Source organism: Phaseolus vulgaris, chromosome 6, assembly GCF_000499845.2.
Source record: "Phaseolus vulgaris cultivar G19833 chromosome 6, P. vulgaris v2.0, whole genome shotgun sequence".
Lineage (NCBI taxonomy): Eukaryota > Viridiplantae > Streptophyta > Magnoliopsida > Fabales > Fabaceae > Phaseolus > Phaseolus vulgaris.
The window spans coordinates 29,494,353-29,506,391 of record NC_023754.2 but is presented as its reverse complement, the minus strand read 5'-3'; the positions used below and the strand labels follow the sequence as shown (position 1 = coordinate 29,506,391).

The 12,039-nt window shown below is 25.0% G+C and overlaps 1 protein-coding gene across 1 annotated transcript; it reads left to right on the top strand.

The window, feature by feature from the left end:
* The first annotated feature begins 5,295 nt into the window (after positions 1–5,295).
* On the top strand, positions 5,296–5,942 carry LOC137832708 (pathogenesis-related protein PR-1 type-like). The gene is given in 2 exon segments (XM_068641014.1): positions 5,296–5,547; positions 5,549–5,942. Coding segments are annotated over 2 exon segments (480 nt in total). The 5' UTR covers positions 5,296–5,320; the 3' UTR covers positions 5,802–5,942.
* The last annotated feature ends 6,097 nt before the right edge of the window (positions 5,943–12,039 follow it).

Here is a 12,039-nt window from a genome sequence, read left to right as displayed (position 1 = left end):
TATAAAAGACCCTACTAACTTTTTTCCATTGTAGCAGAATACTTTGTTTTTTTTATTAACAATAAAATAAATAAATAAATAGAAATCATTTCAAGAGTGTTTCAGCCCTTATACATAAATACCTGACAATAACTTCTATTAGAACGTCTGTCTATCAGTTTGTCAAATGGACTTCCAGACCAACACTACCCAACATTATATAATCAACTTCATACAATTCAAAGGATTTAAAATCCAACTAAAATACGGGAAATAAGAAAAACGAGATTTTACATGAATCCAAGACCATACCTTAACTTACACCGAAACGAATACCTCAAACACATCTGTCACTCCACTATTAAAGATAACCGAGTTCCTAAAATTCCAAATTTTGCTCAATGGAGTTCGTAACTCATGTTAATAATAATGTCAGCCTTGACTCTTTTATAATTAATTGACTCTTTTATAATTAATTGAACTAAAGGACTTCAGTGATTGAGTGTGGTTTTGTATTTAATGTCTTTTGTTGTGTTTTCTTTTTTTGTCTCTTTGAATTTAATTAGCAAAAAATTTCTTTAACACCCAAAAATAGAACATATATATTTAACAAATCATTGTAATAATATTTTAAAGTTAAAAATAATTAAAATATTAATTATTAATATATGAAATGTATATATTTTACTGTTGAGAAATGATTATAATATAATAATACACAGGTCTACCGCATGGCTGCCAAGTGCTGTAATTTTCAAAGACGTGTGAGTCCTTTTTTTTTCGGTTGGTCTTTTTTTGTTGTTAGAGTTTAGATTGCCTTTGTAGCAGTCACTTGTTGTTAAAAAAGTTTATTCGTATATGAGTTTATCTTTAAAGAGGTTTCATTTTAATTCAATTAATTTTTATTGATAAAAAACATATAATAATATTTTAAATTAAAAAATATATATAATTAAAATATTTATTTATTAATATGTGAAATATATGTATTTTATTATGTATGATGTTAATATATCTTGATCCATTTAATTAGGCATAGTATGTTTGGAAAAACAGATTAAGGGAAAAAACGATTTTGACAGGAAATTTGGATGTTATCCCAAATTTATTATTATAATTAAAAAAAATCATAATTTATTATTTAAATATTTTTTAATAATAATAATAAATTTATATATTTACATCTTTAGAAAAAAAATTAAATACTTACGTCCTCTCAAATCTTCATAAATATATTTCCTTTCCTCTCCCACTCCAGCTACAAGAAAATAATGAAATAAAAACTAATTTTAGATAAAAAAAATAGTTAGTTGTTATAATAACTAAATTAAAGACTATTTTATGGACTAAATAAATTTTTTATTTCTAAATTAATTTCTATCATAGTTAAATGATTTCTAAATTTGTATCTAATTAACAACCAAAGTTTTTGCTACCAAATTTATAATTTAAATAATTGGTACTTAAAACATTTATCGCTAATTAGATATCAATTTATAAACTATTTAACTATAATATAAACTAATTTAAAAACTATTTCTTTTTAGTTTTTAAAATGATATATAATTTAGTTACTATTGCAACTAATTATTTTGGTTTCTAAAAATTATTTTTTATAACTAATTATTTTGGTCTCTAAAAATTAATTTTTATTTAATGATTTTTTTTATAGGATGTAAATGACAAATCACTTTGATTTCGAAGGAACACAGTGGGCATTGATCATGGAGGAACTCAAATTCTGTGGCTGGGAGATAAACCATTACAAAGGACTTTCAATTATGCTGTAGAAAATCAACGTACAAAAATACCTTATTATTCTTTTGTAAATAATTTATTTTAAATTTGTTATTAAAACACATGTTATTATTTGATTTTTACAAAACTTAAATAAATGTTTTGTCCAACTAAAATATTAGTTATTCCTAAAACTAATAATTTTAGGATTAACGAATTCTGGAAAAAAACTCATCTTCTACTACATCCTCCTAATTGTTCTAAAATTCCGTATTTAAGAAGCCTTCGTCATAAAATTGGAGCTTATCAATTCAAAACTTTCATTTTCTCCCATAAAATTACTATACTTTTTCTCATTGAATATTCTCGGCAAATTATTCAAAGTTGTACTAAGAATTAAAAAATGTTGTACTCTTTTATTCTTCATTAATCTTTTGTCCTATAGGATTTTTTTTTATGTGTTATTCTCTAGTAATACACACACGCTGGCTGCGTGTGTTAATATGTCCTTATTTTGTAAAATAAAACAGAATTTCATTCTTTATAATAAGGACATGACTTTATTTTTCTTAAAAATGACAACATGCTAAGAAAATATATATTTCAGTGTTAAAAAAATCCATGAATATTACATTTGTCTTTGCTTCTATTCTTGCTTATGGTCCTAATTTTGTATTAAAAAAATCCGGAGTTTCCATAAAAAACAATGAATATGTGGCCATGGTACATGCATGCACCAATTATGAAGTAGAAGGGATGAATCATAGAAACATTCTAACTTTTCTTTCTATTTTACCTTCTTTTACACGGTGATAAATTATTATTGTATGGTCAATATCTTCTGGATCACCACACGTACTCCACATTATGTCATCGAATCACATTCAAAATCCCCTATATAGTGGAACCAACAATTAATGACAAATGTACACAAAACTTGGTGATTTTTCTATCATTATTTTACTTTTCCTAGAATATATTATATATAAGAAATACTCCGATCTAGAAATATTGATTAAATGTTTAGGTACATGACCACAACAAAAAACCGTTAGAACGTAGACTTTGTCTGAATTAATATAAAAACTACACATGTAAAATACAAAACCTTCATCCTAACACATGTTTAATGGACGTTAACGTTGTGTAATCAAGCATAGTAAACATAGTTGACTTTAATAGGAACCTAATATCTATTAAACATTCATAACACAAACATAACCTTTTCTGATAAAAAAACAAATATAATCTTTTTGTTATACGTAAATTTATAGATTTATTTATTTAATACTTATATTAAAAAAGAAGAGTTTAACTTTTAAAATATGATCATGTTTATTTTAGTGTTAATATTGTAATAGAATTTGTATTTTTAGCGTGTTATATATGAAAAAATGGTTATCTAAGGCTGACATTGGATGGAAAAGATCATCTCGAGTTTAAATTTCTCAAAATTGAATCTCAGCCCTTATTTAGTTTTTATATTTGATATACCCAGAAAAGCTTATAGATGAATGGTCAAATTTAGAACTAAACACAAATATATGTTAACTGGGATATTAATAAATTTTATAAGTATTCGCCAACATTCATATATTAGTGAATTTTTTCAAAACAAAAAATATTATAAATAATTTTTTTGAAATATATACTTATACTAAAAATAAATAAATTTTAGTATATACATGTATTTATATTAAAACAGATGTTGGAGATCACACGTCGATTAGAATTTAAGACATTTTATTGTATGAATCGATTTTATGAGGTTAAGTTAGACTTAAAGTCTATTTCATAAGAGAACAATATAATTAAATATATTTAATGACTAAAGTAAGAAAAACATGGTTATATAATTCAACAACGATGATAAAGATTATTTTAATTACAAATAATTTTAGCGATCAATTTTAATATATAGTTACAGATGAAAATCATTTTCATCACTCACGTGATATACTTCTTTTACACATCTCTATTGGAGGAGACTGATACTAAAGCTTTTATGTGAATTTAGGAAAGTTAAAAATGAATTATTACATTTTATTTCAAATTATAAAAACCAATTGTAATTTTGTTTTAGAATTATGCATATTTTTGAAATAATGAATAATAATTTTTATCAACCGTTGCAAACATTATTAAAGGAAGAAGAAGTGTGAAATAACAGGAGCGAAACACGAGAACAGGACCATCACAGTGTTAAGTCCTTTGCACATTCAATCCCCTATACAAGAGATACTGTCCTATTCTAGTATAATAACTTATTATAATAGGTTGTGAAGTAGATTTTATTTACTTATTTTTTGTGTGTGTGAAAGTAAACTTTTCCTAATAACTTCTATAGAAAAACTAACTACATCAAGCCTCCCAGAAAAAACATTGCAAGCACATTTCATATAATTTTTTTTTATTGAAATCGTAAACATTACTTATATTTATATTGCTGATAAAAAAAATTATGTTTTATTTTTCTAAAGTTATATTTTTCAAATACGATTGTGATATAAAAAAAATTATATTTATAAAATATAACTTTCAAAAATAAAATATAAATTATGTTTGATAAATTAGACTTAAAAAAATAAAAATAATATTTATCACACATAATTTAATAAAAAAATAAAACAAAATTATCTGTATGTCAAATACGACTTTTATTGTATTAAAAATAAAAAATTAAAATTATATTCTACAAATACTATATTTAAAGACGAAGTCATATTTTTCCATCACCACATAATTTTATCATTTTTCTTCGATTAGTCCATTCTTTATAAAAAAAATCTCAATTTCCAAATCATAAAAGATGCTCACGGCATAGCAGCATATAAATTAAAGCGTAATATATTAAGAACTGAAATTTAACTTAACCTTATAAAATTCTTTTATAAATTACTCACTCATATATTAAGAAATCTTTAATTAAAACTTATCACACTTAAGTGGTTCGAAATAAATAATTAGTGAGATGATAAGTAGAACTTCTGATTCCTAACACCTTGATTCCTTTGTAGTTCGTTCTGTTGAACTGGGTTTGTCGATCTTGAACTGCATCACCAACAAGTTTTTTCTTCTTTTTTTAGCAGCAGCGTTTACAGCAGCTAAAAAACGCTTATAAAACCAGAGGATCAGCATCAATTCACACCTGACATAGTATCATGATCCCAATTCTTCAAATTTATATCAATTTTATAAAATTGATAGTAACACGATCCTAATTTCTCCTCAATTTTATAAAATTAATTAAAAATTTACCAGTTATATAACATAAATTGAAATGTGTTTATATGTAGATCTCTAACGCGGTATCTGAGTATAATATGATCTGCTGGTATTACTCTTCGATCTCATCCATTTTTCCGTGTTCAAAACTTCTCATTTTGTTAATGAAAATGCTGTTAAACAGTGTTTCCATAATGTAATCATAATAATGATGTACCGCAACCTCGTGAGCAAGCAATCTAGTTCCTTAGTCATCCACGCATTAATTCCATTTTGAAAACTCTACTATGCTTGCTCACTGAACCTTCCTATCCAAAAAAATCTCTGTTAAAACCCCTATAAATACCTCGCAAGAGCTCAACTTTCTTCATCAAATCAAATGGGGTTGTTCAAGATTTCATTTTGTATACTGTGTGTGTTAGGGTTGGTGATTGTGGGCGATGTAGTTCATGCTCAAGATTCAATAGCTGACTACGTGAACGAACATAACGCTGCAAGGTCACAGGTTGGTGTTTCAAATATTGTTTGGGATAATACAGTTGCTGCTTTCGCACAAAACTATGCAAATCAACGCAGAGGTGACTGCAGACTGATCCACTCTGGCGGTGGAGGATCTTGCTGGAAGCAGTGGTAACCTAAGTGGGAAAGATGCAGTGAAGTTGTGGGTGGCTGAGAAACCATTCTATAACTACAATTCCAACTCTTGTGCTGCCGGCAAACAGTGCGGGCACTACACTCAGGTTGTTTGGAGGAACTCTGTACGCGTTGGATGTGCGAAAGTAAGATGCAACAATGGAGGCACCTTCATCACCTGCAACTATTCTCCTCCTGGCAACTATGTTGGTCAAAGACCCTACTAATTTCTTCACACTGCTTATGTAATATTATGAATAAATCATGAGTTTAGCTACCATGCATAGATCCATGTTATATGTATTGGAATATATGTGACTTCCCAACTCACATCATCCATCAATAACACTTTGAGGCTCTTCAAGGTATTTTAAAGTTATTTTTGTAATATATAATTGTTATAAGGGATATTAAACTCAAATAAAACCAACATAAATGATCTCTTCACTGTAACACCTAATATTTGGATTTTTTTTTTTTTTTTACCGAAATGGAGTTCGTTTAAAAAAAATTACAAATTTATTAGATATCTTTAGAAATTATTTTATAAATTTTTATAAATAAAATAAATATTTTAGATATTAATTATTTTTTATTTTTTAAAATAAAAAAAATATTTAATTTAATTAGTATAGTGATTAATTATTTTTATATATAAATTTAATTGTTATTTAATGATTTTGTTACAGTATCAAATTAATTTTTAAACTAATAAAATAATATTTTAATAATTTTTTTAAACAATTATTTTACATTTTTTTTCTAATAATAAAAGATTATATTTAGATCACAATAATCACTACAAGAAATTCATGAAATCGAAACTAATTTTATAAAAAAAAATAATTAGTTGTTATATTGACTAAATTAGAAACCACATTTTAGGGACTAAATTAGAGACCACATTTTAGGGACTAAATTAGAGACTACATTTTAGAGACTAAATAATTATTTTTTTTCTAAATTAGTTTATATTATTATTAAATGTTTTTTAAATTATTATCTAATTAACATCCAAACTTTTTGTTACTAAATTTAGAATCTAAATAATTGGTAGTTAAAACCTTTGTAACTAATTAGATACCAATTTTAAAACTATTTAACAATAATATAAACTAATTTAGAAACCAATTTTTTTTTTAGTTTCTAAAATAGTCTCTAATTTAGTTATTATTTGCAACTAATTATTTTGGTATCTAAATATTGGTTTCTATTTAATGATTTTTTTTTAGCGAATAAATTATTATTTTTTTTAAATTATATATATATCAACAGGGAGTGGTCAAGTTGTTAGGTTTGCATTCCTTCACCCTTGTTCCCTAATATACTTATAATCTAACCTCCAACTTACTTGTAACATACTCATAACATTATATATGATTTTGTTTTATCAGTAAAAATAAGTTAAATAAAATAATAGGAATATTTGAATCCTTAGTAACCATATAAACTCTCTTTCTAACTTAGAAGTCAATTCAACTTTTGATGCTAAGTACAACTTATCAAGAATAACATATTCTATCTACACTTCCTCTTCCATAAAGAAATACACGAGAAATAAAGTCCTTCTAGTGATCAGGGAAGCATTAACCACTATACCAGACAAATTTTTTGGTCATATTATCATTTTTATTATACTTATTATTAATATAATTTTTACATATTAATATAATTATTATTAATAATAAAAAAATAAATTATACTCAAATTATTAAATTATTATTAAATTATTATTAACATTATAATTAATATTATAATTAACATTATAATTAACATTATAATTAACATTATTATTAATATTATAATTAATATTATTATTAATATTATTATACATATTATACATATTATTAATATTATTATACATATTATTAATATTATTATACATATTATTAATATTATTAATATTATTAGTATTAATATTAATATTTAATAAATTTAATATTATTATCATCAATTTAATAAATTTAATTTAACTAATTTATATCATAATTTCAAAAATAAAATAGTTATGACAATATATAAATAAAATAAATTTAAAATAAATAATATTTAAAATAAACAAATATTTTATATAACATTTAAATAATTTAAATATATATTTTATTTTACTCAATTAATTTTAAATCAAACACTTATTTAATTTAATAAATCTAATTTAATTAATTTATATTCAAAATTGATAAATTAAATAATTTATTATAACATTAAAGAAATAATTCTAAAATAAATATAATAAAGAATTAAATATTAAAATATTTATTATACATTAAAAATATTTAAATTCTAAAATTCTAAACATGCGTGGGCTATAGCGGACGCATATGCGTGGGTTATGTGGGCAACGCAAAACGGACACATATGCGTGGGCCGCGACCGACGCAAAAAAAATTAAATCAATATATGCGTCTGTTTTGCGTCCAATGTAAATCTTGCGTGAACTTTTACTCATTTTGACCGACGAGAATTGTGTCCGCAAATGGCCCACGCAAAAATTTGGAAGCTAAATCAAGTTTTTCTTGTAGTGATATATGGTAACTGCATAAAACATTATAGTAAAATATTTTAGTCCTAAATATTATTCCAACGCTTTTAGCCAATTATTAAGATGTTATACAGAATTATCTTATTATATCCTCTTGTATTAGAAAATATGAAGAAATTTATTTGTGGTGGGATAAAAAAGCAGCCTAATTGAGGTTGCATGCGCATAATCCATTCACGAAGAAAAGAAACTTTTGTTTCCTTCTAAAAACATTTAACTCGCCTTGATTGAAGCTGAGTGAGAAATTAAAGGCAAAGATTTGCTTCCATGAGAAGAAAATTCAGTGCAAGCTATATATGTAACACGTTCCTCTTCTTTCTGCATATTACATTTGTCTTTGCATCTATTCTTGCTTATGGTCCTAATTTTGTATAAAAATTCCAAAGACTTTTAATAAAAAAATAATGAATATTCGGCTATGGTACATGCATGCACCAATAATCCATTAGAAGGGATGAATCATAGAAAACCTCAAACTTTTGTTTCTATTTTACCTTGTTTTACACGGCGATACATTATTATTGTATGGATCACCACACGTACTCCACATTATGTCATCCAATCACATTCAAAATCCCTTATATGATGGAACCAATGACAAATGTAGACAAAACTGGGTGATTTTTCTATCATTATTTTACTTTTACTAAAATATATTATATATAAGAAATACTCTCATATAGAAATATTGATGAAATGTTTAGGTACATAACCACAACAAAATACCGTTAGAACGTAGACTTGGTCTGAATTAATATAAAAACTACACCTGTAAAATACAAAACCTTCATCCTAACACATGTTTAATGGACGTTAACGTTGTGTAATCAAGCGTAGTAAACATAGTTGACTTTAATAGGAACCTAATATCTATTAAACATTCATAACATAAAATATAATCTTATAGATATGAATGGTCAAATTTTAGAACTAGACACAAATATATGTTAACTGGGATATCAATTTTATAAATATTCGTCAATATTCATATATTAGTGAATTTTTTCAAAACAAAAAAAAAATTATAAATAATTTTTTTGAAATATATAGTTATATTAAAAATAAATAAATTTTAATAAATACATATATTTATATTAAAATAGAGCAACTTAATTTGTATATAACTAAATTTATTTAAGTAATTCCAAATTGTGGATAGCTTCACGTTTGTGTATTGTTTTAAAAATATCTCAAAAACATTCAAAACATAATTTATTTTATAAGAATATTAAATTTCAAATTCTTTTACTTCTTCTATTAAAATTTGTAATTTTCCCCTTTAAACACCCGTAATGTGCTACACATGCATAGTGAAAGACTAAGGGAAGAAAAACATGGTTATATAATTCAACAACGACGATAAAGATTATTTTAATTACACATATATAATTTTAGCTATCAATTTTAATATATAGTTAAAGATGAAATCATTTTCCATTTCCATCACTCACGTGATATACTTCTTTTACACACCTTTATTGGAGAGACTTATACTATAGCTTTTATGTTAAATCAGGAAAGTTAAAAATGAATTATTACATTTTATTTTAAATTATAAAAAGCCAATTGTAATTTTTTTAGAAGTATGCATATTTTTTAAATAAACAATAATATTTTTTTATCCAAACTTTATTAAAGAAAGAAGAAGTGTGAAATAACAGGAGGGAAACACGAGAACAGGACCATCACAGTGTTAAGCCCTTTGCACATTATTCCATCCCCTATACAAGAGATATTACTGTCCTATTCTAGTATAATAACTTATTATAATAGATTGTGAAGTATATTTTATTTACTTTTTTTTTTTTTTTGAAAGTAAACTTTTCCTAGTAACTTCTATAGAAAAATTAACTATATGTGCTCATATAGTAGTAAAACAAACCATAAACTAATTTTAAAGATTAAAAATAATTATTTGTTATATGGATTAGATTATTTTAGAAATAAAAATAAAATAGTTTTTAAATTAGTTTTCTATTATTGTTACATAGTTTATAAATTGGTATTTAATTAGCAACCAATATTTTTGCTACCAAATTTAGAATCTAAATAATTGGTAGTTAAAACTTGGTAGTTAATTAGATACCAATTTAAAAATTATTTAACAATAATAAAAACTAATTTAAAAACTAAATAATTAATAGTTAAAACTTTGATAGGTAATTAAATATCAATTTAAAAACTATTTAACAATAATAAAAATTAATTTAAAAACTAAAAATATTTTTAGTTTTTAAAATAATTTTTAATTTAATTAATATAACAACTAATTATTTTTAATTTTAATTTTTATTAAATAATTTTCTTGTAGTATAGGTAGTCTAGAAGCTCTTCCAGCAAAAACATCACATCTCATATAATTTTCTTTTATTGAAATCGTAAACATTACTTATATTTATGTTTTATTTTTCTAAAGTTATATTTTTCAAACACGAGTTTGATGTAAGAAAAATAAAAATTATACTTATCAAACATAATTTTAATAAAAAAATAAAACAAAATGTATGTCAAATGCGACTTTTATTGTATTAAAAATTAAAATTAAAATCATATTCTACAAATACGATAAAGACGAAGTCATATTTTCCCATCACCACATAATTTTATCATTTCTCTTCGATTAGTCCATTCTTTATAAAAAAAATCTCAATTTCCAAATCATAAAAGATGCTCACGGCATAGCAGCATATATTCCTCTATGGCACACCTAGAGACTATCTTTTTTATTTTCTTTTATTATTCCATACATATATTCTTGGAAATTATCATTTTAAGAACGTAAAAGTTATGAATCTAAGTCATATAAGTAATTAATTATACGAGTAGTAAAACTATAAGTTATTTAGTATTACATGACCACGTTGAAAAACAATATACTTTTTTAAAATTATAGTCTCATTAAAAAAATTAATAATTTATATTCATAATTGTTATTTTTAATTTATTTTGAATCAATTAGTCAATTAAAGTTCAATATAGTAAAAAGTAAACTTTAAAATTGTTATCGATCTGGAACCTAGAGAACGATGGTTCTTGCTTCCACCTTCGGTCGGTTTACGATGCTCTCAATTTTGTTATACCTTCCACCTTTCGGTCGTCTGGCTCCACAGGCGGGGATGGTACCTGCAGAAGACACTCCAACGCTCAAGTCAATCGGAGTGTTGGCACTCGGGTGTCAGAACACTGTAGATAATGACGTACCTTTCTCCTTGAAATACGTGCTATTTATATTACGTTAATGAACCTTCATTGGTGGGTCAAATTAGGAGATTGGTTTGTGTTTAGGGTTGCGCTAAAAACCCTTAACCACACGGATTAACCCTGCTGACTTGGTCAACCCTTGACTCAACGTTAAGGATCGGTCGATCACGTGTCGTCACGTGGCCTTCTCGTCATGGCTTAGACGGTGACTTGGTCCGAGTGCTGACCAGCTCAGTGATTCGTTCGGTCGTACCAATATAAAAAATATAACTCAATCTTATTATAAAATAAAATTTGCATATATTTATATACTATGAAATGCAATATTTTGTTGATGTGAGATCTTCAACTCATCTCATTCTTTATAACTCTGATTCTCGTTATAAAGTGAGAGATTTAACCCACTTATATATTATAAAATATGTTTATTATAAGATTCAATATGTTTATCATAAGATTCGTCTCTAACTATAATATGATCTGCCGGTTTTACTCTGTGATGTGATTTTCTTTCCTGTTCAAAACTTATCGTTTTCTTAATCAAAATGCTATTAAACAGTGTTTGCTTAATGCCATTAATAATGACGTACCGCAACCTCGTGAGCAAGCAAGTCATCCACGCATGAATACCATTTTGAAAAATCTACTATGCTTGCTCACTGAACCTTCCTATCCAAAATATTCTCTGTTAAAACCCCTATAAATACCTCGCAAGAGCTCAA